The sequence below is a fragment of the Salvelinus namaycush genome, chromosome 19 (assembly GCF_016432855.1).
Source record: "Salvelinus namaycush isolate Seneca chromosome 19, SaNama_1.0, whole genome shotgun sequence".
NCBI classification, from domain to species: Eukaryota; Metazoa; Chordata; class Actinopteri; order Salmoniformes; family Salmonidae; genus Salvelinus; species Salvelinus namaycush.
The window spans coordinates 6,599,854-6,626,418 of NC_052325.1; the positions used below are offsets into that span (position 1 = coordinate 6,599,854).

The following is a 26,565-nucleotide window of genomic DNA, read 5'->3' on the forward strand; positions in this document are numbered from 1 at the left end:
ACTGAACATACTGATAGTAGCTGTCCTCTGTTTCACTCTGAAGGAAAACATTTTAAAACATGTAGCTCTATTCTCCAGCACTTTGGATATGAGATCAAATGTTTAATATGAGGTGACATTATAGAATGTCACCTTTTATTTCAGAGTATGTTCATACATGAAGGGCACTATTCGGCATATGCTGTATGATTGATGAGGATCTCCATATTGCAAATGTACGGTCCCTTACTAGACGTCTGCAAATGTTTTTAAAATAGGCCGACATCCTCGGGCCGTGCCCCAGGGCCAGATCTACCGGGAAGTCGTCGAATGAAGTCTCTCGGACATTTGGTTTCCGTATTATAATTATTATTATTTTTCAAGCTGTTTGGGAAAATTCCATTAGATAGTGAGGGGCTGCTTATTGCAAATGGACAAAACATCACCAAAGTGACATGGCCATTACTCCTAAACGGAAAAGACTTTGAAGACGAAACTCGGTGAGCACAGGTTTGGCCAAATGGGCTGTTAGCCCAGAAACAAGATGGCATCAAGGCCTCAATGCTTTTTGAGTTAAGGTCCATTTTCTGGGAATAAAGGTTAAAAATGTTCATAGAGAGTTAGTTTGACCGCTTCACGCCAAAGTACATGAACCTACGGTGTCAGGAAAAATAAAACCAGCCATTTATCTATCATCATTTAAGAGAATTCGTACAATGTACAATTGGTGATGGTTAATTAAATATATATATATTTTTTTTAAGTTACAGATCCAGTTGCAGCATGTTCAGAAGAATCCGTTAAGGCAGGTTTTGGAGCACTACGTGATTTCTGTGATTTTCTGAAATCACACACACACACAGTCAACGGGCAGTGACAGTGTGAGGCTTAGAGACACACAGAGCCTGCAATAAATCAAATCAAATCAAATTGTATTTGTCACATACACATGGTTAGCAGATGTTAATGTGAGTGTAGCGAAATGCTTGTGCTTCTAGTTCCGACAATGCAGTAATAACCAACAAGTAATCTAACCTAACAATTCCACAACTACTACCTTATACACACAAGTGTAAAGGTTACCTGCGTTCAAACTATCAAAGAACAGTCCGACCTAGAGCTCTGAAACGTTATATACATGTTCTAGAGCTTAACCTGTCTAGGACTGTTTGTCATTTTTCTCCACGAAGAAGAACTCTGCGCCAGCGAGAGAGGAAGAGGGACAGAAAAATCCTGTAGCTGGGGAGTCCCCAATTTAGGTCTCCATAGCTTTGGACTCTGGTCCAAACAGAAAGTACAGACGTCACCGGGGCGGCGTGGTGCTTGGGAGAAGGTCAATCCTGCAGTCATAGGGGCTGGCCCGGGACTTGCTGAACACCTCCCGGACGTCCTGGTACTCCGCGGGAAGGGCGGAGACGTCCAGAGCAACATCCAAGCCCCCAGGAAGACGTCCTGGGGCATGTTCTGCCGACTTCAGACAATGGCCGTGGCAGAACGGGCTCCAGCCCATGATAGCACCCGTAGACCAGTTGATGAGTGGATTGTGTCGATGGAGCCAGGATAATCCCAAATCCATGGGAATCTGGGGGGATGTGATGAGCAGGAATTGAATGGTCTCACTGTGAGAACACATAGGTTGATGGGAGTGGTGTAATGGGTGACCCGACCTATAGAGCACCCGTCCAGCACTCTAACATCCATGGGAATGGAGAGGGGCTGGGTGGGGATGTTCAGCTCCGAAGCCAGTGTGTCGTCCAAAAAGTTCTCATCGGCCCCAGATTCAATGAGGACCAAGAGAGATTTGGACTGGTTTCCCCACAGCAGAATGACCTGAAAAGGCGTGCAAGTAAGGGAAGCAGAAAAGTTCTCCGTACGGCCCACCGGAGTACTCGCTTCTACCGGTGAGCCTGGTCTGTTACCGGGCAAGAGGACACAAAATGACCAAAAGACCCTCAATACAGACAGCTCCTTGTGTTGATCCTGTGTTGCCATTCCGCTGGCGACAGCCCAGCTCTGCCTAGTTGCATTGGCTCGGGAAACAGTGCCTTGACTTTCTTCGATGACTCTCGAGGAAGGTCGGGAAAGCTCGAGTGCTCTCGGCAATGGGACCATCGGGGACTTCCGGAATGACTCGGAGATGAGGTGGAATCCCTGGACGTGCGAGCAAAATCGAAATTTCCACTCCATCCGTCGTTCCCGCAGTCGCCCATCGATGTGGATGGTCAAAGCGATGAGGGAGTCAAGATCCGTGGGTAACTCCCGAGAAGCAAGCTCGTCCTTAACCTATTCCGAGATGGCGTGCAGGCTACCCCCCAAACAACCCACGGAATTTCTCCAGCAGCATGTCCAACACCCGGTCATGGAGCTCAGCCAACGTTTGAACCCCCTCCATAAGACCACGAATCAATTCCTCGTGCCTACCAATGGAGACTCATTGGGAGGAGATGTCGTTGCACAGCTGGCCCGGGTCTGCTGGGTCAGTCATTCAGTCATGGCCAGTTCATACTATTAGGTATGAAGGTAAGACACAGATGCAGACAACGTCAAATTAACAATGGTTAAATAATCTAACAGGGGCAGGTAATAGACAGGTCAAGGCAGGCAGGGGTCAGTAAACCAGAGGTGGGCCAACGGTACTGGACGGCAGGCAGGCTCAGGGTCGGCAGAGGTCAATGATCCAGAGGGGCAGGCAGAGTGGTCAGGCAGGCGGGCTCAGAGTCAGGAAAAAAAGAGACTGGGGCAAGCAGGAGCTGAGGCAAAATCGCTGGTTGACTTGACAAACAAGACGAACTGGCAACAGACGAACAGAAAACACAGGTATTGTCACGCCCTGACCTTAGAGATCCTTTTTAAGTCTCTATTTTTGGTTTGGTCAGGGAGTGAGTTGGGGTGGGTATTCTGTGTTCTATGTTGTGTATTTCTTTGTGTTTGGCCGGGTGTGGTTCTCAATCAGAGGCAGCTGTCTATCGTTGTCTCTGATTGAGAACCATACTTAGGTAGCCTTTTTTTTTCACCTGTCTTTGTGGGAAGTTGACTTTGTTTAGGGCACATAGCCTTTGATCTTCACGGTTTGTTTGTAGTGTTTATTGTTTTGTTCGGCGTCTTGTTTAATAAAGGAACATGTACGCTCACCACGCTGCACCTTGGTCCTCTTTTTTCAACGGCCGTGACAGGTATAAATACACAGGGGATAATGGGGAAGATGGGTGACACCTGAAAAGGGGTGGAGACAATCACAAAGACAGGTGAAACAGATCAGAGTGTGACAGTTGAGGAGGTATAACTTGATTCAATGGCTAATCAGGATTTATTTAGAAAGAGTTGTTCTTTTATAAGTGCTTTTGAGATGATTGATTCAACTAAATGAAATGGAAATTTGAGAACCTTGCATCCTTTTTAAGTCTAAATTACATTTAGTCTTTATATGTTTAAATCAGAGAAAACAACACATCAGAAAAGGTAAACAACGTTAAGGGGTGATTGGGTCAGAATACAGTGTGGTTGTTCTGATGTCTGACAAATAGTATTTGTTCCAATGATTTAACTGAGACAAAGTCTCCATCAACTTGAAGAAGGATGGTTCATAATTCAGTTCAGATGGACATTTGTAAAAGTCTATGGAATGTTCCATATGGAATGCCACTATTAATTTTGACTGCATATGCTATAGTGCATACCCCATACTGCCCTGCAAAGGCTAAACGCTATAACTATGTCATTTATTTTACAGCAAAATCTGACTTAAAATAATTTTTCTGTCTATACAGAGAGCACTCTCTGATACCCCATTATATTTTCAGATCAAATGGCGTGTTCCTGTGTCAGGAAACAAATACCACATTAATCAGATAATATACTTGGCCATTATAAAATATCAAACTCAGAGATACTGCGTTTTGCCTTTGTAGGGAATCATGAATTTATGCCATTTCATCTTCTTCCCTAATGTCAAATTTCCTACACACTGACTAACTGACATGTCATCATTTTTTTTTTACCTTTATTTAACTAGGCAAGTCAGTTAAGTCAGTTGTGCACAGTGAGTTATGTGGCTCTAGAAGGTTCTCAGGCCGAGAAACATCCTCGTACATTTGCAATGACTTCAATTAATTTTGACCATAGCGAAAATGATGACATTTAGAAAAGTCCCAGAGTCACAAGACTAGGTGCATTGGAACCGCTTCGGCCCATAGATACGGACCCTAACGTTTCTGACCGATAGTTCTTTCAGGGACCCCGTAGCAACGCCCTGAAAAAGTGGATTTTCAGCACTAATTAACGTCACTACACGGGCTCCGAATCACCTATCGAGCCAAAACTCGGGATTCGGGGTTGCCTCAGCTAGAACTACACATAATGTCGGAGCTAGAACGTAACTACGTGTTTTACGTTTTTTTATTATGGTTTAAACAGAAGGCGCTGTGAATTTTGGGCCTGCTCTGAAAAATGTGATAGTTGGCATTTAAACGAGTTGGACAAAGTGGGTTTGGTGTCAGTATACATCAGTTTGGTGTCAGAATGATATCTTATTGACTGATGGACGCTGACTTGGTGGCTGACTTTTATCCATTTGCAATAAGTTTAAACAGTGATAAACCATCACCAAATTGACATGCAGAAATCATCCCCATCGAGCGATGGAGAGGAACCACTATCACTGCCCGGCCAGTCAATTGGGCATTTCTGCAGTATCTTAGAGCATGTCAAATTCGTGATGGTAAATGCCCATTGAAAGATATTGCAAATGGACAGTATATTTGCAATGTTTTAAATGAGGGATTTACCATCAGCAAATGGACATGCTGAAATCAACACCAACGAGCGATGGAGAGGAACCACTATCACTGCTCAACCATCCCGAGCTCAATGGGCCAGTCAATTGGGCATTTCTGAAGTATATTAGAGCATGTCAAATTCGTGATGGTAAATGCCCATTGAAACACATTGCAAATGGACAGTACATTTGCAATAAGTTTAAACAGTGATAAACTATTACAGCATTATTCGAAAAAATATATATTTTTATTTCTCATCAATCTACACACAATACCTCATAAACATTTTTTTTTGTCAATTTGCAAATGTATTAAACATAAAAACAGAAATACTTACATAAGTCTTCAGACCTTTTGCTATGAGACTCGAACTTGAGCTAAGGTGCATCCTGTTTCCATTGATCATCCTTGATGTTTCTACAACTTGATTGGAGTCTACATGTGGTAGATTCAATTGAGTGGACATGATTTGGAAAGGAACACACTATTGCGATTACTATTGCAACAACACATCATCAGTAGGGTAAAACTGTCTATATAAATTCTATATAAACATTGAATGTCTCCAAGACCACAGTGGTGTCCATCATTCTTAAATGGAATACGTTTTAAACCACTAAGACTCTTCCTAGAGCTGGTCGCCCGGACAGACTGAGCAATCTGTGGAGAAGGGCCTTGGTCAGGGAGGAAGAAACTCCCCCAATTCAGGTGTGCCGTCATAGTAATCGCTGACAAAGGTGCTTCAACAAGGTACAGGGTAAAGGGTCTGAATACTAATGTTGTAACGTTCTTCGTCGGGCGAAACAGAGGAGGACCAAGATGCAGCGTGGTGAGTATTCATTTTAATAAGAATACTTAAACAACAAACAAAACAATAAACCGACAAACGAACGAAAACGTAACAGTCCCGTAAAGTGAACACAAACACAAGAACACAGGAACAGGAACAATCACCCACAACCCACAATACAAAACAGGCTACCTAAATATGGCTCCCAATCAGAGACAACGACTGACACCTGCCCCTGATTGAGAACCATATTTGCCAAACACATAGAAACAGACAAACTAGACATACAACATAGAATGCCAACTCACATCACACCCTGACCAAACAAAACATAGAAACATACAAACCAAACTATGGTCAGGGCGTGACAGTACCCCCCCCCCCCCAAGGTGCAAGGTGCGGACTCCGGCCGCAAAACCTAAACCTATAGGGGAGGGTCTGGGTGGGCATCTGCCCGCGGTGGCGGCTCTGGCGCAGAATGTGGACCCCACTCCACCATAGTCTTAGCCCGCTTCAGTGGCCTCTCTGGAGCGGCGACTCTCGCCGCCGACCTTGGACTGGGGACCCTAATAAAGGGCCCCCCTGGACTGAGGAGCGCCTCCGGACTGAGGGGCGGCTCCGGACTGAGGGGCGGCTCCGGACTGAGGGGCGGCTCTGGACTGAGGGGCGGCTCCGGACTGAAGGGCGGCTCCGGCTCCGGACTGAGGGGTGGCTCCGGACCGAAGGGTGGCTCAGGCGCCTCTGGAAAAATGCTACCTAGATGGAAAAAAGCTGTCCTTGAAACAGTCTTGATATGTTCGTCAAAATAGAGATCAGGGTCCAGAGTAATGCCGAGGTCCTTCACAGTTTTATTTGAGATGACTGTACAACCATCAAGATTAATTGTCAGATTCAACAGACGATCTCTTTGTTTCTAGGGATCTAGAACTAGCATCTCTGTTTTGTCCGAGTTTAAAAGTAGAACATTTGCCGCCATCCACTTCCTTATGTCTGAAACACAGGCTTCCAGGAGGGCAATTTTGGGGCCACATTTCATCGAAATGTACAGCTGTGTGTCATCCGCATAGCATTGAAAGTTAACATTATGTTTTCGAATGACATCACCAAGAGGAAAAATTTATAGTGAAAACAATAGTGGTCCTAAAATGGAGCCTTGAGGAACACCAAAATGTACAATTGATTTGTTAAAGGACAAACCATTCACAGAGACAAACTGATATCTTTCCGACAGATGAGATCTAAACCAGGCCAGAACTTGTCCGTGTAGACCAATTTGGGTTTCCAATCTCTCCAAAAGAATGTGGTGATCAATGGTATCAAAAGCAGTACTAAGGTCTAGGAGCACGAGGACAGATGCAGAGCCTCGGTCTGATGCCATTAAGAGGCCATTTACAACATTCCCTAGTGCAGTCTCAGTGCTATGATGGGGTCTAAAACCAGACTGAAGCATTTTGAATACATTGTTTGTCTTCAGGAAGGCAGTGAGTTGCTGCGCAACAGCTTTTTCTAACATTTTTGAGAGGATGAGAGGAATGGGAGATTCGATATAGGCCGATAGTTTTTTATATTTTCTGGGTCAAGGTTGGGCTTTTTCAAGAGATTCTCTATTACTGCCACTTTTAGTGAGTTTGGTACACATCCGGTGGATAGAGAGACGTTTATTTTGTTCAACATAGGAGGGCCAAGCACAGGAAGCAGATCTTTCCCTAGTTTAGTTGGAATAGGGTCCAGAATGCAGCTTGAAGGTTTATAGGCCATGATATTTTCATCAATGTGTCAAGAGATATAATACTAAACAACGTGAGTGTCTCCCTTGATCCTAGGTCCTGGCAGAGTTGCGCAGACTCAGGACAACTGAGCTTTGTAGGAATATGCAAATTTAAAGAGGAGTCCGTAATTTGCTTTCTAATGATCATGATCTTTTCCTCAAAGAAGTTCATGAATTTATCACTGCTGAAGTGAAAGCCATCCTCTCTTTGGGAATGCTGTTTTTTAGTTTGCGACAGTATCAAAAATAAATGTTGGATTGTTCAAATTTTTCCTCAATTAAGTTGGAAAAATAGGATGATCGAGCAGCAGTGAGGGCTCTTCGATACTGCACGCTACTGTCTTTCCAAGCTAGTCGGAAGACTTCCAGTTTGGTGTGGTGCCATTTCCGTTCTAATTTTCTGGAAGCTCGCTTCAGAGCTCGGGTATTTTCTGTATACCAGGGAGCTAGTTTCAAATGACAAATGTTTTTAGTTTTTAGGGGTGCGACAGCATCTAGGGTATTGCGCAAGGTTAAATTGAGTTCCTCAGTTAGGTGGTTAACTGATTTTTGTACTCTGACGTCCTTGGGTAGGCGGAGGGAGTCTGGAAGGGCATCTAGGAATCTTTGGGTTGTCCGAGAATTTAAAGCAGGCATTTTGATGATCCTCATTATATAGTACCAGCAAAACACCAGTCTCAACGTCAACAGTGAAGAGGTGACTCTGGGATGCTGGCCTTCTAGGCAGAGTTGCAAAGAAAAAGACATATCTCAGATAGGCAAATAAAAAGAAAAGATTAACATGGACAAAAGAACACAGATATTGGACAGAGAAAGTCTGTCTAGAAGCCCAGCATAAAACAGTCGCCTCTTCACTGTTGACTTTGAGACTGGTGTTTTGCGGGTACTGTTTAATGAACCTCTAATTCCTCCCAAACCCGGATCCGGGAGCACCCCCATCAGTAAAAAAGCTGACTAGCATAGCCTAGCATAGCGTCACAAGTAAATACTAGCATCTAAATATCATTAAATCACAAGTCCAAGACACCAGATGAAAGATACACATCTTGTGAATCCAGCCATCATTTCTGATTTTTAAAATGTTTTACAGGGAAGACACAATATGTAAATCTATTAGCTAACCACGTTAGCAAAAGACACCACTTTTTTTACTCCACCAGTTTTTTACTCCATCAGTAGCTATCACAAATTCGACCAAATAAAGATATAAATAGCCACTAACCAAGAAACAACTTCATCAGATGACAGTCTGATAACATGTTTATTGTATAGCATATGTTTTGTTAGAAAAATGTGCATATTTCAGGTATAAATCATAGTTTACCATTGCAGCCACCATCACAACTCTCACCAAAGCGACTAGAATAACTACAGAGAGCAACGTGTATTACCTAATTACTCATCATAAAACATTTCTTAAAAATACACAGCATACAGCAATTGAAAGACACAGATCTTGTGAATCCAGACAATATTTCAGATTTTCTAAGTGTTTTACAGCGAAAACACAATATAGCGTTATATTAGCTTACCACAATAGCAAACATCACAACAGCATTGATTCAAGCCAAACATAGCGATAACGTATAAACCACCAAAAGATATTAATTTTTTCACTAACCTTCTCAGAATTCTTCAGATGACAGTCCTATAACATCATATTACACAATGCATATAGAGTTTGTTCGAAAATGTGCATATTTAGCGGCACAAATCGTGGTTATACAATGTGATTAATGGCCAAAACGTCAAGTAATCTGTCCGGCGCCATCTTGGAGAGGCACCTATTCTAATCGAAAACTATTCATAAACTTGTCTAAAAAAATACAGGTTGGACAGCAATTGAAAGACAAATTAGTTCTTAATGCAATCGCTGGGTTACATTTTTAAAATTAACGTTACTTCAAGCATACAGCGTGCGCTAAAGCGAGACGCACCGAAATTCATGGCGGAATTATTATTTGACATTTGTCAACATAAGTACGAATTAACAGCATAAAGACTGCTTACTATTAGCTGAGCTTCCATCAGAATCTTGGGCAAGGTGTCCTTTCTCCAGAACAATCGTCTTTGGGTTGAAAGATGTCCTCTTCTCCTGTCGAAATAGCAGCTAACAATAGCCACCCACTGGAGAGGTGTCCAACTCGTGAAAGCGCATGACAAAGAAATCCCAGAAAATCGCAATAAACTGCTATAAACTGCTATAAGTCGGTTTAAATTAACTACCTTATGATGTCTTTAACACCTATAACGAATAAAAACATGACCGGAGATATAGAACTACTAAAACGAAAGCGTTTGCAGGACGCCATTGTGATGTCTTCTTGCGCCAGGCGCACCGTTGAAAAGGACGGTACTTCCGTTCCACGGTCTTATATAGGGTCCCAGATTGCGCAATCCACTCCATTCAAATTCTCCCCGCTTACTGACATCTAGAGGAAGACGTATGCAGTGCATGTAGCCCGATGGCTTACATGGGGACTTATAAACTGACCTCAGAACAGGGACCTCGATTTCTGAAATCTCACTCCCTGACAGGAAATGTGCTGCAGAATGAGTTCTGTTTCACTCAGAGAAATAATTCAAACGGTTTTAGAAACTAGAGAGTGTTTTCTATCCAATAGTAATAATAATATGCATATTGTACGAGCAAGAATTGAGTACGAGGCAGTTTAATTTGGGAACTCATTTTTACAAAGTCGAAATGGCGCCCCCATAGGCTCAAGAGGTTAATGAACCTGCCAGATTTTAAAGTTAAGCCTTCGATACTGCTCAAATCAAATCAAATCAAATGGATTTATAAAGCCCTTCTTACATCAGCTGATATCTCAAAGTGCTGTACAGAAACCCAGCCTAAAACCCCAAACAGCAAGCAATGCAGGTGTAGAAGCACGGTGGCTAGGAAAAACTACCTAGAAAGGCCAGAACCTAGGAAGAAACTAGAGAGGAACCAGGCTATGAGGGGTGGCCAGTCCTCTTCTGGCTGTGCCGGGTGGAGATTATAACAGAGCATGGCCAAAATGTTCAAATGTTCATAGATGACCAGCAGGATTAAATAATAATAATCACAGTGGTTGTCAAGGGTGCAACAGGTCAGCAACTCAGGAGTAAATGTCAGTTGGCTTTTCATAGCCGATCATTCAGAGTATCTCTACAGCTCCTGCGGTCTCTAGAGAGTTGAAAACAGCAGATCTGGGACAGGTAGCACGTCCGGTCAACAGGTCAGGGTTCCATAGCCGCAGGCAGAACAGTTGAACCTGGAGCAGCAGCACGGCCAGGTGGACTGTGGACAGCAAGGAGTCAACAGGCCAGGTAGTCCTGTGCCAAATCAAATCAAATCAAATTGTATTTGTCACATACACATGGTTAGCAGATGTTAATGCGAGTGTAGCGAAATGCTTGTGCTTCTAGTTCCGACAATGCAGTAATAACCAACGCGTAATCTAACCTAACAATTCCACCACTACTACCTTATACACACAAGTGTAAAGGGATAAAGTATATGTACATAAAGATATATGAATAAGTGATGGTACAGAACGGCATAGGCAAGATGCAGTAGATGGTATAAAGTACAGTCTATACATATGAGATGAGTAATGTAGGGTATGTAAACATAAAGTGGCAAAGTTTAAAGTGGCTAGTGATACATGTATTACATAAAGATGGCAAGATGCAGTAGATGATATAGAGTACAGTATATACATATACATATGAGATGATTAATGTAGGGTATGTAAACATTATATTAAGTGGCATTGTTTAAAGTGGCTAGTGATACATTTTTACATACATTTCCATCAATTCCCATTATTAAAGTGGCTGGAGGTGAGTCAGTATGTTGGCAGCGGCCACTAAATGTTAGTGGTGGCTGTTTAACAGTCTGATGGCCTTGAGATAGACGCTGTTTTTCAGTCTCTCGGTCCCTGCTTTGATGTACCTGTACTGACCTCGCCTTCTGGATGATAGCGGGGTGAACAGGCAGTGGCTCGGGTGGTTGTTGTCCTTGATGATCTTTATGGCCTTCCTGTGACATCGGGTGGTGTAGGTGTCCTGGAGGGCAGGTAGTTTCAAATCAAATCAAGTTTATTTTATATAGCCCTTCGTACATCAGCTAATATCTCGAAGTGCTGTACAGAAACCCAGCCTAAAACCCCAAACAGCAAGCAATGCAGGTGTAGAAGCACGGTGGCTAGGAAAAACTCCCTAGAAAGGCCAAAACCTAGGAAGAAACCTAGAGAGGAACCAGGCTATGAGGGGTGGCCAGTCCTCTTCTGGCTGTGCCGGGTGGAGATTATAACAGAACATGGCCAAGATGTTCAAAATGTTCATAAGTGACAAGCATGGTCAAATAATAATCAGGAATAAATGTCAGTTGGCTTTTCATAGCCGATCATTAAGAGTTGAAAACAGCAGGTCTGGGACAGGTAGGGGTTCCATAACCGCAGGCAGAACAGTTGAAACTGGAATAGCAGCAAGGCCAGGTGGACTGACGACAGCAAGGAGTCATCATGCCCGGTAGTCCTGACGTATGGTCCTAGGGCTCAGGTCCTCCAAGAGAGAGAAAGAAAGAGAGAAGGAGAGAATTAGAGAGAGCCAAGATTTTCAAAATGTTCATAAATGACAAGCATGGTCAAATAATAATCAGGAATAAATGTCAGTTGGCTTTTCATAGCCGATCATTAAGAGTTGAAAGCAGCAGGTCTGGGACAGGTAGGGGTTCCATAACCGCAGGCAGAACAGTTGAAACTGGAACAGCAGCAAGGCCAGGTGGACTGGGGACAGCAAGGAGTCATCATGCCCGGTAGTCCTGACGTATGGTCCTAGGGCTCAGGTTCTCCGAGAGAGAGAAAGAAAGAGAGAAGGAGAGAATTAGAGACAGCATACTTAAATTCACACAGGACACCGGATAAGACAGGAGAAATACTCCAGATATAACAGACTGACCCTAGCCCCCGACACATGAACTACTGCAGCATAAATACTGGAGGCTTAGACAGGAAGGGTCAGGAGACACTGTGGCCCCATCAAACGGATGGATATAACCCCACGCACTTTGCCATAGCACAGCCCCCACACATCTAGAGGGATATCTTCTGTGCAACAAAAGTATGCTGAAGTGGCAATGTCGATAACCACGTTTCTAAGCATTATCTAGAGTTATTTCAATGAGGGAGGAGGTTGTGTACATTTTTTTACAGTACAAGGGGAGGTTTATTTGAAAATATTCCCAGTACATTTTGAACTGCCCCTAATTACTCTAAGTGCTTTTGAGATCACTGATCAATACAACAGAACTGAACTGGAAATCACATTTCTTAGTCACATAAAAAACATCAAAGGGTGATTGGATCAGAATACATTTTGGTTGTTCTGATGTCTGACAAAAAGTACTTGTCCCCATGATGTAACTGAGACAAAGTCTCCAACTTGAAGAAGTATGGTTCATAATTCAGTTCAGATGGACATTTCTAAACGTCTATGGAATGTGCCTATGGAATCCCACTATTAATTCTGATTGAATGTGCTATAAGCGTGTACACCATGAAGTCATGCCCTCTCATCAACTTCCCTACTGTCAGCTTTCCTACACTAGCCAGCTGACATGTGACGTACCATCTCGTTTCCCGAGGTTGTGGATTATGTTCCAAACTGAGCACTTAGACAGCTAGTCTGCACAGTTATCCTATTTCCCATGTTTAAAAACCTTTAAGTGGCCAAATCATCACCCCTACTATATTTTCCAATTAATAATGCTCAGAATGGTCTTCCTGACGGGCTGCCCCCAGGTGGTAAGGATAGGTAACAACACATCCGCAACGCTGATCCTCAACACAGGGGGCCCCTCAGGGGTACGCGCTCAGTCCCTTCCTGTACTCCCTGTTCACTCATGACTGCATGACCATATGACCAGGCACAACTCCAACACTATCATTAAATTTGCCGATGACACAACAGTGGTAGGCCTGATCACCTACAAAGATGAGACAGCCTATAGGGAGGAGGTCAGAGACCTGGACGTGTGGTGCCAGTGATCAAGACAAAGGAGATGATTGTGGACTACAGGAAAAGGAGGAGCGAACACGCACCCATTCTCATCGACGTGGCTGTAGTGGAGCAGGTTGAGAGCTTCAAGTTCCTTGGTGTCCACATCACAAACAAACTATCATGGTCCATGCACACTAAGACAGTCATGAAGAGAGCACGACAAAGCCTATTCCCCCCCAGGAGACTGAAAAGATTTAGCATGGGTCCTCAGATCCTCAAAAAGTTCTACAGCTGCACCATCGAGAGCCTCCTGACTGGTTGCATCACTGCCTGGTATTTGTAACTGCTCGGCCTCCGACCGCAAGGCACTACAGAGGGTAGTGAGTACGGCCCAGTACATCACCGGGGCCAAGCTTCCTGCCATCCAAGACCTCTATACCAGGCTGTGTTAGAGGAAGGCCCTAAAAATTGTCAAAGACTCCAGCCACCCTAGTCACAGACTGTTCCCTCTGCTACCGCACGGCAAGCGGTACCGGACTGCCAAGTCTAGGTCCAAAAGACTGCTTTAAAACTTCTTGTCAATATGGGTGCGCTGTTTCCACTTTGTAAAAAATCGTGCCCAAATTAAACTGCCTCGTACTCTATTCTAGATCGTACAATATGCATATTATTATTACTATTGGATAGAAAACACTCTCAAGTTTCTAAAACCGTTTGAATTATATCTGTGAGTAAAACAGAACTCATTTTGCAGCAAACTTCCTGACAGGAAGTGAAAAATCTGAAATCGAGGCTCTGTTCCAGGGCCTTCCTATTCAATTGCTTGAAATCTATGGATATACATGCACTTCATACGCCTTCCACTAGATGTCAACAGGCAGTGGGAGGTGGAATGGGGTGTCTAGTGATCTGAGGTCGAACAAGAGCTCTTGGAATGACATGACCACAATTTCCTTTGTCTACCAAGGCACGGGAAGGACATCAGCATTGGCTTCTGAAAAGCGTTCGGTATAGACGGCTAATATCTCCGGCTTTGATTTTATTTGATACATGTGATAATTTCATCGTAAAGTATGTTTTTTCAATATAGTTTTATCAGATTATTCAACGTTTATCGGGAGTTTTGGAGTTTTCCGTTCTCTGCGTTAGGTGAAGATGGACATCTTCGCGCCACCTGGCTAGCTAAGGTTGCTAATTCGACAGGAGAAGAGGACATTCTAAAACCAAACAACGATTTATTCTGGACAAAGGACTCCTTGTACAAGATTCTGATGGAAGCTCAGCAAAAGTAAGAACCATTTATGATGTTATTTCGTATTTCTGTGGAAAATGTTTAGTCCTATTTTCCTTCCTTTTTGCGGGCGCTGTTTCGCTATAACGTAAGCTGTTTGTTATGGTAAAGTTATTTTTAAAAATCTAACACGGCGATTGCATTAACTTTTACCGAACCTCAACCCCGTATCCGGGATCACCCCCCACCCCCCACACACTGATTAGCATAGCTAGCATAGCTTCACAAGTAGATAGTAGCATCTAAATATCATTAAATCACAAGTCCAAGACACCAGATGAAAGATACAGATCTTGTGAATAAAGCCACCATTTCAGATTTTTAAAATGTTTTACAGGGAAGACAAAATATGTAAATCTATTAGCTAAACACGTTAGCAAAATACACCACTATTCTAACTCCATCAGTTTCTTACTCCTTCAGGTGCTATCACCAATTCGGCTCAACTAAGATATTGATAGCCAATAACCTATAAAAAAAACCATCAGATGACAGTCTGATAACATATTCATGGTATAGGATAGTTTTTGTTAGAAAAAAGTGCATATTTCAGGTAGAAATCACAGTTTACAATTGCACCGACCATCACAAATCGACTAGAATTACTAGATAGAGCAACGTGTATGACCAATTTACTCATCATAAAACATTTCATAAAAATAGACAAAGCATAGCAATGGAAAGACCCAGTTCTTGTGATTTCAGACCATATTTCAGATTTTCTAAGCGTTTTTCAGCGAAAACACAATAAATCGATAAGTTAGCATACTACATGTGCAAACGTTACCAGAGCATCGATTCCAGCCAAAGAGCGCTATAACGTCAACATCGCCAAAAGATATTAATTTTTTCACTAACCTTCTCAGAATTCTTCCGATGACACTCCTGTAACATCATTTTACAACATACATATACAGTTTGTTCGAAAAGGTGCATATTTAGCCATACAAAACCGTGGTTACACAATAAAAATACTAGGAAATCAAGCCTCAATATGTCTGACGTCATCTATCAGAGTGATCTAGTTTAATTGAAAGCTAATCATATACTTGACTAAAAAATACAGGGTTGACAGGAATCGAAAGACAAATTAGTTCTTAATGCAACCGCTGATTTACATTTGTAAAATTATCCTTACTTTTCAATACAGGGTTCGCCAAGTGAAGCTACACCAAACAAAATGGCGAAATATGCGTTTAAAATATTTCGACAGAACAACAATTTATCATATTAAATATTGCTTACTATGAGCTGTTCTTCCATCATATTCTTGGGCAATGTATCCTTTCTATGTTATAAACGTCTTTTGGTCGATAGATGTCCTCTGTCCTTCGAAATATCCACTAACGATCGAACGGGATCCCAAAACGTGTCCAAAGTTTCAGAGTGCACAACAAAGAAATTCCTCAAAATCGCACTAAACGGATATAATTTCCTATAAAACGGTTTAAATTAACTACCTTATGATGTTTCTAAGTCCTATATCGAATTAAATTACAGACGGATACATTTCAAGTTGATAACCGAGCCTGTGAAAATGGCGTCCGGAGGTCCCTTCCTGCGTAAGGGCGAGCGTCGAAAGGGGGGCTACTCTCACTCCTTGGTCTTTTATAACCTCTGAGAGCTACGGAGAAGGCCCATTCCACTTCTCATTGGTTACTGACATCCAGGGGAAGGCGGGTGCAGTTCGTGTCGTTCCATAGGATAGACAGAGACCTTAAAAACTGATCTGAAACCAGAGCTTCGCTCTCAGACCTTTCACTGTCTGTCATGGATTTCGCTGTAGAAAGAGTTCTGGGTCACCCACAGACATCATTCCAACTTTGTATGAAACTAGAAAGTGTTTTCTTTCCAATAGAATTAATAATATGCATATTGTACGAGCAAGAATTGAGTACTAGGCAGTTTAATTTGGAGACGACAAAATGCTAATTCGGAACAGCACCCCCTGTAGTCGCAAGAAGTTAAGAACTAGTGTATCTTTCATTTGCTGTCCAACATGTATTTTTTAGTAAAGTTTATGATGAGTTCTTTGGTCAGATTAGGTGACTGTCCAAAATATCTCCGGATAATTTGGTGAATCGATGCTACACATTCACAACGTATAACCACGGTTTGCAGCTCTAAATATGCACATTTTCCAACAAAACATAAGTGTATTGTGTAACATGATGTTATAAGACTGTCATCTGATGAAGATGGTCAATGTTAGTGATTCATTTTATATATTTTGCTGGTTTTTGCGAATGCTATCTATGCGGTGAATAAATGCGGTTGTGTGTTTGACTATTGTGGTAAGCTAATATAATGCTATATTGTGTTTTCGCTGTAAAACACTTAAACACATACACATTCACAAGATGTGTATCTTTCATTTGCTGTACACCATGTATTTTTCATAAATGTTTTATGATGAGTATTTAGGTATTTCACGTTGCTCTCTGTAATTATTCTGGCTGCTTCGGTGCTATTTGTGATTGTAGCTGCAATGTAAAACTATGATTTATACCTCAAATATGCACATTTTCGAACAAAACATAGATTTATTGTATAACATGTTATAAGACTGTCATCTGATGAAGTTGTTTCTTGGTTAGTGACTAATTATATCTCTATTTGGTCGGTTTTGTGATAGCTACCTATGCGGTAAAAAAATTGTGAAAATATGCGGTTGAGTCTTTTGCTATTGTGGTTAGCTAATAGCAATACATATTGTGTTTTCGCTGTAAAACATTTTAAAAAACGGAAATGATGGCTGGATTCACAAGATGTGTATCTTTCATTTGCTGTATTGGACTTGTGATTTCATGATATTTATATGCTAGTATTTACTTGTGGCGCTATGCTAGGCTATGCTAGTCAGCTTTTTACTGATGAGGATGCTCCCGGATCAGGGATGGTGCTGAAGTAGAGGTTAACAGCTTCTACCCCCAAGCCATGACTGATGAACAGCTAATCAAATGGCTACCCAGACTATTTGCATTGCCCCCCTCCTCTTTTACGGTGCTGCTACTCTGTTTATTATCTTATGCATAGTCACTTTAACTCGACCTACATGTACGTATTACCTCAATTACCTCGACTAACTGGTGCCCCCGCCCATTGACTCTGTACCGGTACACCCTGTATATAACCTTGCTATTGTTATTTTACTGCTGCTCTAATTATTTGTTACTATTATTTTTAACTTATCTATTTTTCACTTAACATTTATTTTTTCTTAAAACTGCATTGTTGGTTAACGGCTTGTAAGTAAATATTTCACTGTAAAGTCCACACCTGATCGGCGCTTGTGACAAATAACATTTGATTTGATTTGAATTGGAGAAAATGTACCTTTTCTTTCATCTCTAACTATCAGTAAGGCTGAAGGACAGGCTAGCTGGGCACAGCAACATCCAATCCCGTATTACATTACATCATGCTTTCATTAATTATTTGTTTATCCAAACGTTTGTTCGTTTGTGTTTGTGTGTGTGTGTGTGTGTGTGTTTGTGCTCACGTCTGTGTGTGTGTGTGTGTGTGTGTGTGTGTGTGTGTTTGTGTGTGTGTAGAGAGATGCTGGGGAGGGGAGTGTCTGTCAGTAACTCAGGGATAAATAGAGAGTCAGAGCTCAGAGTTTGTCAGAAGGCGGACCTGACAGGGTCACACACAGGACCAAGCAGGAGCAGGACCTCAGCATTTTTACCTTTTATTACGAATGGAGAAACATGAAGATGTTCATTACTGTTTTCAAGACGGAAACTCTTCTTGCAGAAAGGTTTTGCTATCGACATCTATCTACATAACACTGTACATCTTCTTCTCATTGATTTCAGCAGTTACAGTATTTTTGAATGTACTGGTGATTATCTCCATCTCTCACTTCAAGCAGCTCCACACTCCAACCAACCTGCTCATCCTCTCTCTGGCTGTGTCAGATCTCCTGGTGGGACTGATTGTGATTCCAGTAATGACTGTAGCAATAATGGAACCATGCTGGGGTTTTGGGGAATATTTCTGTGTGTTTCATTTCTTCATTACTTTTTTATGTACTTCTTTATCGCTTGGCAATTTGGTCTTGATATCTATTGATCGCTATGTTGCTGTGTGTGATCCCTTATTGTACCACTCTAAAATAACAATAACAGGAACTATCTGTATTATATCCATTACCTGGTGTTGTTGTATCATATACGATGCTGTTATTTTTAAAAACTTTGTAAATGTACAAATACCCAGTAGGTGTTTGACAGAATGTGTTATTGTTGAAGGGTCAATCTGGGGTAATATAATTGACCTTGTATTTACAACGGTTGTCCCATGCTCTATTATTATAACACTTTATATGAAAATCTTTGTGGTGGCCAGATCACAGGCCAGAAAGGTATTTTCAAAAGAGGCTGCCAGTGTGTCTGGTGTTAAAACTGTACAGGCAAATAAGTCTGAGAGAAAAGCAGCAAAAACTCTAGCTATTGTTGTTTTCACCTATCTCATTTCCTGGATTCCATCTCTATTAATTTACTTTTTTTCTTCAGTTTTAGGTGATCATTTAATATCATATTTCACCAGTTATCTGGCACTTGTTAATTCCTTAATTAATCCAATAATTTATGCTTTCTTTTATCCATGGTTCAAAGTGACAGCTAAACTTATTTTAACTTTGAAGATAAGACGTTTATAGTTCCTATAATATGATTCACTAGTTCGGCAAACATAGGTTCGATATAGTTTTGTTCTACAATTGTTGTAATTATTTAATGTAACAATACACCGACATGACTTATCTCAGTGTTGTCATCATAGGTACATGTGGTGTTGATACAGAATGATTTGTCTGGATTGGATTGGAACGACTTGGAAAAGGCATAAGGCAGAAACTTGTTTTATAAAAGACATTGTAGTCCTTGTGGATTGTGTACTCCAAATACCTAAGTCTGTCGTTGTTCCGTTGTACTTATTGATAAATCCTAAGTATTCTAATAGTACATTTTGAGGACGTCATGAGTCATTCTATATGTTGTTTATCATCTCCCTCTAGTGGCTCAATTGTGACACAACGTCTTCATCAAGTGTATTAAAGTTGAAATGTACAATACTGCATGATATCAGATAACGTCCAGGTCTAAATAACTTCTGTATTGTGTAAGTAGTTGATGGTCAAATGTAAATGTAAGAATATGCAATTATGGGTAACACTTTATAATAACATTCAGTAATAAACCATTTGTAAGGCATTTCCGTTTGCTCACCATTTAATATTAAGGCCACATTTGTGAAATGTTACTAAGCTAGGTATTCTCACATTTATAAATAACTACTACAGTATATACATTAATTATTCAACACAACAGAGCAGGAGACCACAGCAGACACTTCAACCTCAACATACTGGGTATGAACACTACAACTACTCTCACTACATCACTGCTGATGTGAAATGTTACTCAGCTAGGTTTTCTCACATTTATAAATAACTACTCCAGTATATACACTGCTCAAAACAATAAAGGGAACACTTAAACAACACAATGTAACTCCAAGTCAATCACACTTCTGTGAAATCAAACTGTCCACTTAGGAAGCAACACTGATTGACAATACATTTCACATGCTGTTGTGCAAATGAAATAGACAAAAGGTGGAAATTAAAGGCAATTAGCAACACACCCTCAATAAAGGAGTGATTCTGCAGGTGGTGACCACAGACCACTTCTCAGTTCCTATGCTTCCTGGCTGATGTTTTGGTCACTTTTGAATGCTGGCGGTGCTTTCACTCTAGTGGTAGCATGAGACGGAGTCTACAACCCACACAAGTGGCTCAGGTAGTGCAGCTCATCCAGGATGGCACATCAATGCGAGCTGTGGCAAGAAGGTTTGCTGTGTCTGTCAGCGTAGTGTCCAGAGCATGGAGGCGCTACCAGGAGACAGGCCAGTACATCAGGAGACGTGGAGGAGGCCGTAGGAGGGCAACAACCCAGCAGCAGGACCACTACCTCCACCTTTGAGCAGGAGGAGCACTGCCAGAGCCTTGCAAAATGACCTCCAGCAGGCCACAAATGTTACACTGTGTTGTTTAAGTGTTCCCTTTATTTTTTTGAGCAGTGTACATTCATTATTCAGCCCAAGAGTGTAGGAGACAACAGCAGGCACTTCAACCTCAACATACTGGGTATGAACACTACCACTACTCTCACTACATCACTGCTGCCAGGTCAGGGGTCACACCAGAGCAGCTCTCTCAGATACTGTTTACTCTGAATGAATATAGAGATTGGGTAACACACTAACTAGTTTATAATCGATTAGTAAATAGTTTATTCATAATTTATTTTTATTTATTGTTTATTTATAAACAAATTTTATAGTATGTAATAATGATTCAGAAGATTCCATTCATCAGATGTTTAATGAATATCCTTATAAACCATTACCTGATCATGAGTAAAGTAGTTTTGCAGTCCCTAATCTAAAGTGAGGACTATTCATACTTTCTTAATACTTTATAAATGTTTTGAACAGTGACCAGTGTAATTTATCACAAGAAGATGGACATGCTATTGGTAGACATTCCAGCAGGACTTGATGCTCCTTAAGTTCTCAAAATGACCTAGAACAAATCAATAGTTAAACAATAAGCACACAACACAGAGGATGTTAAAGGAAATATATTGAACATTTTATTACAAAACAGTCACATTGTTGAAGTAGTGTACTGAAGGAAGTAACGTGTTTTGCCTGAAAATGATAACATTCTTGTTTCTAGGAAGTGACTGATTGCAGTCACTCATTGAAAAAATTTGTTTAGCCGATGTTATTGCGGGTGAGCGAAATGTTTATGCATCTAGTTCCGACAATGCAGCAATATCTAACAATTTCACAAAAAGTACCTAATGCACACAAATCTAAGTAAAGGACTGGAATTAAGAATATACGGATGAGCAATGTCAGAGCGGCATAGACTAAGAGCAGTTCATAGACTGGTTACAGGGTCAGGGAACCAATATCTAAATACATAATTTAACTGAACATTACATTTAAAGGGTTACTACCTTTAATGCACTACAAAATCAAATCCAAATCAAATGTTATTGGTCACATACAAATACTCAGCAGATGTTGCGGCTGAAGCAAAATACTTTTGTTCCCATCTCCAACAGTGTAGTAGTATCTAACAATTCACAATAATACACACATCTAAAAGTAAAAGAATGGAATTAAAAAATATAAATATTTTGACAAGCATTGTCTGAGTGGTATTGACAAAAAAAATACAGTTGAATACAGTATATACATATGAGATGAGTAAAGCAGTATGTAAACATTACCAAAGTGACTAGTGTTCCATTATTAAAGTGACCAATGATTCCATGTCTATGTACAGACTGTAGGGCAGCATCCTCTAAGGTGCAGGGTTGAATAACTGGGTGGTAGTCTGCTTGTGCTGGCTATTTAACAGTCTGAGGGCCTTGTGTCCCAGCTTTGATGCACCTGTACTGACCTCGCCTTCTGGATGATGGCGTGGCTCGGGTGGTTGATGTCCTTGATGATCTTTTTGGCCTTCCTGTGACATCAGGTATTGTAGATGTCCTGGAGGACAGGCAGGGTGCCCCCGATGATGCGTTGGGCAGACCGCACCACTCTCTGGAGTCCTAAGTATTCAGACCCTTTAATCAGTAACTTGTTGAAGCACCTTTTCCAGTGATTACAGGGTGTGACGCTACAAGCTAAGCACACCTGTATTTGGGGAGTTTGTCCCATTCTTCTCTGCAGATCCTGTCAGGTTGGATGGGGAGCGTCACTGCACAGCTATTTTCATGTCTCTCCACAGATGTTCGATCGGGTTTAAGTCCGGGCTCTGGCTGGGCCACTCAAAGACATTCAGAGACTTGTCCCGAAGCCAATCCTGCGTTGCCTTGGATGTGTTTTAGGGTCATTGTTCTGGTGGAAGGTGAACTTTCGACCCAGTCTGAGGTCCTGATAGCTCTGGAGCAGGTTTTCATCAAGGATCTCTGTAATTTGCGCCGTTCATCTTTCCCTCAATCCGGACTAATCTCTCAGTCACTGCTGCTGATAAACATCCCCACAGCATGATGCTGCCACCACCATGCTTCACCGTAGGGATGGTGCCAGGTTTCCTCCAGACGTGACACTTGGCATTCAGGCCCAAGAGTTCAATCTTGGTTTCTTCAGACCAGAGAACCTTGTTTCTCATGGTCTGAGAGTCCTTTAGGTGCCTTTTAGCAAACTCCAAGGCTGTCATGTGCCTTTTACTGTGGCGTGGCTTCCATCTGGCGACTATACAATAAAATCCTTATTGTTGGAGTGCTGCAGAGATTTGTCCTTCTGGAAGGTTCTCCCATCTCCACAGAGGAACTCGCTCGTGTTCTTGGTCACCTCCATGACCAAGGCCCTTCTCCCCAAGTGCTCTGGCCCGGCTGCCAGCTCTAGGAAGAGTCTTTATGGTTCCAGATTCTTCCATTTAAGATTGATGGAGTCCACTATGTTCTTGAAATGTTTCTTACCCTTCCCCAGATCGGTGCTTCGGCACAATTCTGTCTCGGAGCTCTACAGACAATTCCTTCGACCTCATGGCTTGGTTACTGCTCTGACATGCACTGTAGACACATCTCAAGGATGATCAATGGAAACAGGATGTGCTTTAGCTCAATTTCGAGTCACATAGCAAAGGGTCTGAATACTTATGTAAATAAGGTATTTCTGTTTTTATTTTTTTAACCTTTGAAAACATTTCTAAAAACCTATGTGGGGTATTGTGTGTAGATTGATGAGGGGGGAAAAAAATCACTTAATCAGTTTTAGAATAAGTCTAACGTAACGAAAAGTGGAACATGTCAAGGGGTCTGAATACTTTCCGAATGCACTGTATGTATGAAAATACCCTCAAATAAAAGGTGACATTCTATAATGTCACCTCAAATTAAACATTTGACCTCATTTCCAAAGTAAAGAATAAAGAGCAAGATTTCTTAGTGTTTTCCTGCAGAGAGAAACAGAGGACAGGGATTACTTTCAGTGTGTACAGTGGCCAGAGGAAGGCAGTATAATTCACAATCTGTGACAGAGGGATAACTTGACTTATTCTATACTTAACAAAAATATAAACGCAAGATTTTACAGTTACAGTCATATAAGGACATCAGTCAATTGAAATAAATGTGTTATTCCCTAATCTATGGATTTCACATGATTGGGAATACAGATATGCATCTGTTGGTCACAGATACACTATAAATACAAAAGTATAGGGAAACCCCTTCAATACAATCATGTGGGGCGGCAGGTAGCCTGGTGGTTGGAGCGTTGGGCCAGTAACCGAAAGGGTCCTAGATCGAATCCCTGAGCTGACAAGGTAAAAGTCTGTTGTTCTGCCCCTAAACAAGGCAGTTAACCCACTGTTCCTAGGTCCTCTTTGTAAAATAGAATTTGTTAATCTGGTTAAATAAAAAATATAAATAAATGTAAAGGCTGTTGATTGTGGCCTGTTGAATGTTGTCCCACTCCTCTTCAATGGCTGTACAAAATTGTTGGATATTGGCGGGAACTGGAACATGCTCCTGTACATGTCAATCAAGAGCATCCCAAACATGCTCAATATGTGACATGTCTGGGGAGTACGCAGGCTATGGAAGAACTAGGACATTTTCAGCTTCCAGAAATTGTGTACAGATGAAGACGGACATGCGTGAATTATCATGCTGAAACATGAGGTGATGGTGGCGGATGAATTGAACTACAATGGGCCTCAGGATCTCGTCACCGTATCTCTGTGCATTCAAATTGCCATTGATAAAATGGAATTGTGTTCGTTGTCCGTAGCTTATGCCTGTCCATACCATAAGTGCCCCATGGTGGCGGTGGGGTTAACACAATGTGGAAAAGGTCAAGAGGTCTGAATACTTTCCGAATGCACTGTATATCATAAGATAGTGTTGTCATTACAATTATTTTGAAGACCACAATATCCTTGACTATTTCAAAATGTTGAGTAATGGTTACAGAAATGTTTTACTTGCTATGACTGTGATATGCCTTCTTTTTTATCAACCTTGTTTGAATGCACTGACTGTACGTTACTAAGGACAAGAGCGCCCGCTAAATGACCAAAATGTACAAATGTAAACTTGCAAATAACACTGGGTAATATGTAGCTGCATAGGCAATTCCAGTAATATACTGTAAATTAGATTACAGTAACATATTTAGTACCATAAAATTAATTGCCATAAAATTGATTACAGTCACTGTACCGTAAAATAAATTACAGTATTACTGGCCAATTGCTTCCAGTAAGTTACTGTATATTTTATAGAAATGTTTTAGTGTGGTTCCAGTTGCACCTGCTGGGACAGCACCAGTCTGCGGTTGGCCTCGTGGCACCATATACAGGGACATGCTGAGGGCCTATGGGACCAGGAGGATCTTGGGATCTTCATTTCCAACTGAGCTACTCCCCGGCTGCAGGACGGACATGTTGAAAAACAGATGTTTCTCCACACAGCCGTGGCAGCTGCCGCTACAGCCTGACACCAGTCTACCTGCAAGGGACAGACAAAACATTAGGTTTCAATTTAGAATGTCAAATCAAATTTTATTAGTCACATGCGCCGAATACAACAGGTGTAGACCTTAGTGAAATGCTTAATTACGAACCAACAATTCAGACAATGCAGTTTCAAACAAATACAGATAAGAAAAACAAATAAAAGTAACAAGTAATTAAAGAGCAGCAGTAAAATAACAATACCGAGACTATATACAGGGGGGTACCAGTTAGTTGAGGTAATATGTACATGTAGGTAGATTTAAAGTGACTATGCATAGATAACAGAGTAGCAGCGGTGTAAAGGGGGGGGGGGGGGGGGGTGCACAAATAGTCTGGGTAGCCATTTGATTAGATGTTCATGAGTCTTATGGCTTGTGGGTAGAAGCTGTTTAGAAGCCTCTTGGACCGAGACTTGGCATTCTGGTACAGCTTGCCATGCAGTATTAGAGGGAACAGTCTATGACTAGGGTGACTGGAGTCTGACAATTTTTAGGGTCTTCCTCTGACACCTCTTGGTATAGAGGTCCTGGATGGCAGGAACCTTGGCCCCAGTGATGTACTGGGCCGTTCGCACTACCCTCTGTAGTGCCTTGCGGTCAGAGTCCGAGCAGTTACAATACCAGGCAGTGATGCAACCAGTCAGGATACTCTCGATGGTGCAGCTGTAGAACCTTTTGAGGATCTCCGGACCCATGCCAAATATTTTCAGTCTCCTGAGGGAAAATAGGTTTTGTCGTGCTCTCTTCACAACGGTCTTCATGTGCTTGTACCATGTTAGTTTGTTGGTGATGTGGACACCAAGGAACTTGAAGCTCTCAACCTGCTCCTCTGCAGCCCGTTGATGAGAATGGGGGATGTGCTCAGTTCTCTTTTTCCTGTAGTCCACAATCATCTCCTTTGTCTTGATCACGTTGAGGGAGAGGTTGTTGTACTGGCACCACACGGCCAGGTCTCTGACCTCCTCCCTACAGGCTGTCTCGTCATTGTTCAGGCCTACTTAATGGTGTTGGAGTCGTGCCTGGCCATGCAGTCATGGGTGAACGGGGAGTACAGGAGGGGACTGAGCACGCACCCCTGAGGGGCCCCTGTGTTGAGGATCAGCGTAGTGGATGTGTTGTTACCTACCCTTACCACCGGGGGGCAGCCCGTCAGGAAGTCCAGGATCCAGTTGCAGAGGGAGGTGTTTAGTCCCAGGGTCCTTAGCTTAGTGATGAGCTTTGAGGGCACTACAGTGTTGAACGCTGAGCTGTAGTCAATGAATAGCATTCTCACATAGGTGTTCCTTTTTTCCAGGTGGGAAAGGGCAGTGTGGAGTGCAATAGAGATTGCATCATCTGTGGATCTGTTGGGGCGGTAGGCAAATTGGAGTGGGTCTAGTGTTTCTGGGATAATGGTGTTGATGTGGGCCATGACCAGCCTTTCAAAGCA

General features: G+C 41.9%; 1 protein-coding gene across 1 annotated transcript; it reads left to right on the forward strand.

The window, feature by feature from the left end:
• Positions 1-1,632: 1,632 nt before the first annotated feature.
• On the forward strand, positions 1,633-21,347 carry LOC120063657 (trace amine-associated receptor 1-like). Its single transcript, XM_039013953.1, has 5 exons — positions 1,633-1,825; positions 18,410-18,695; positions 19,143-19,209; positions 20,676-20,784; positions 21,337-21,347. The coding sequence occupies exons 1-5, from the start codon at positions 1,633-1,635 to the stop codon at positions 21,345-21,347; spliced, it is 666 nt and encodes a 221-aa protein (XP_038869881.1).
• The last annotated feature ends 5,218 nt before the right edge of the window (positions 21,348-26,565 follow it).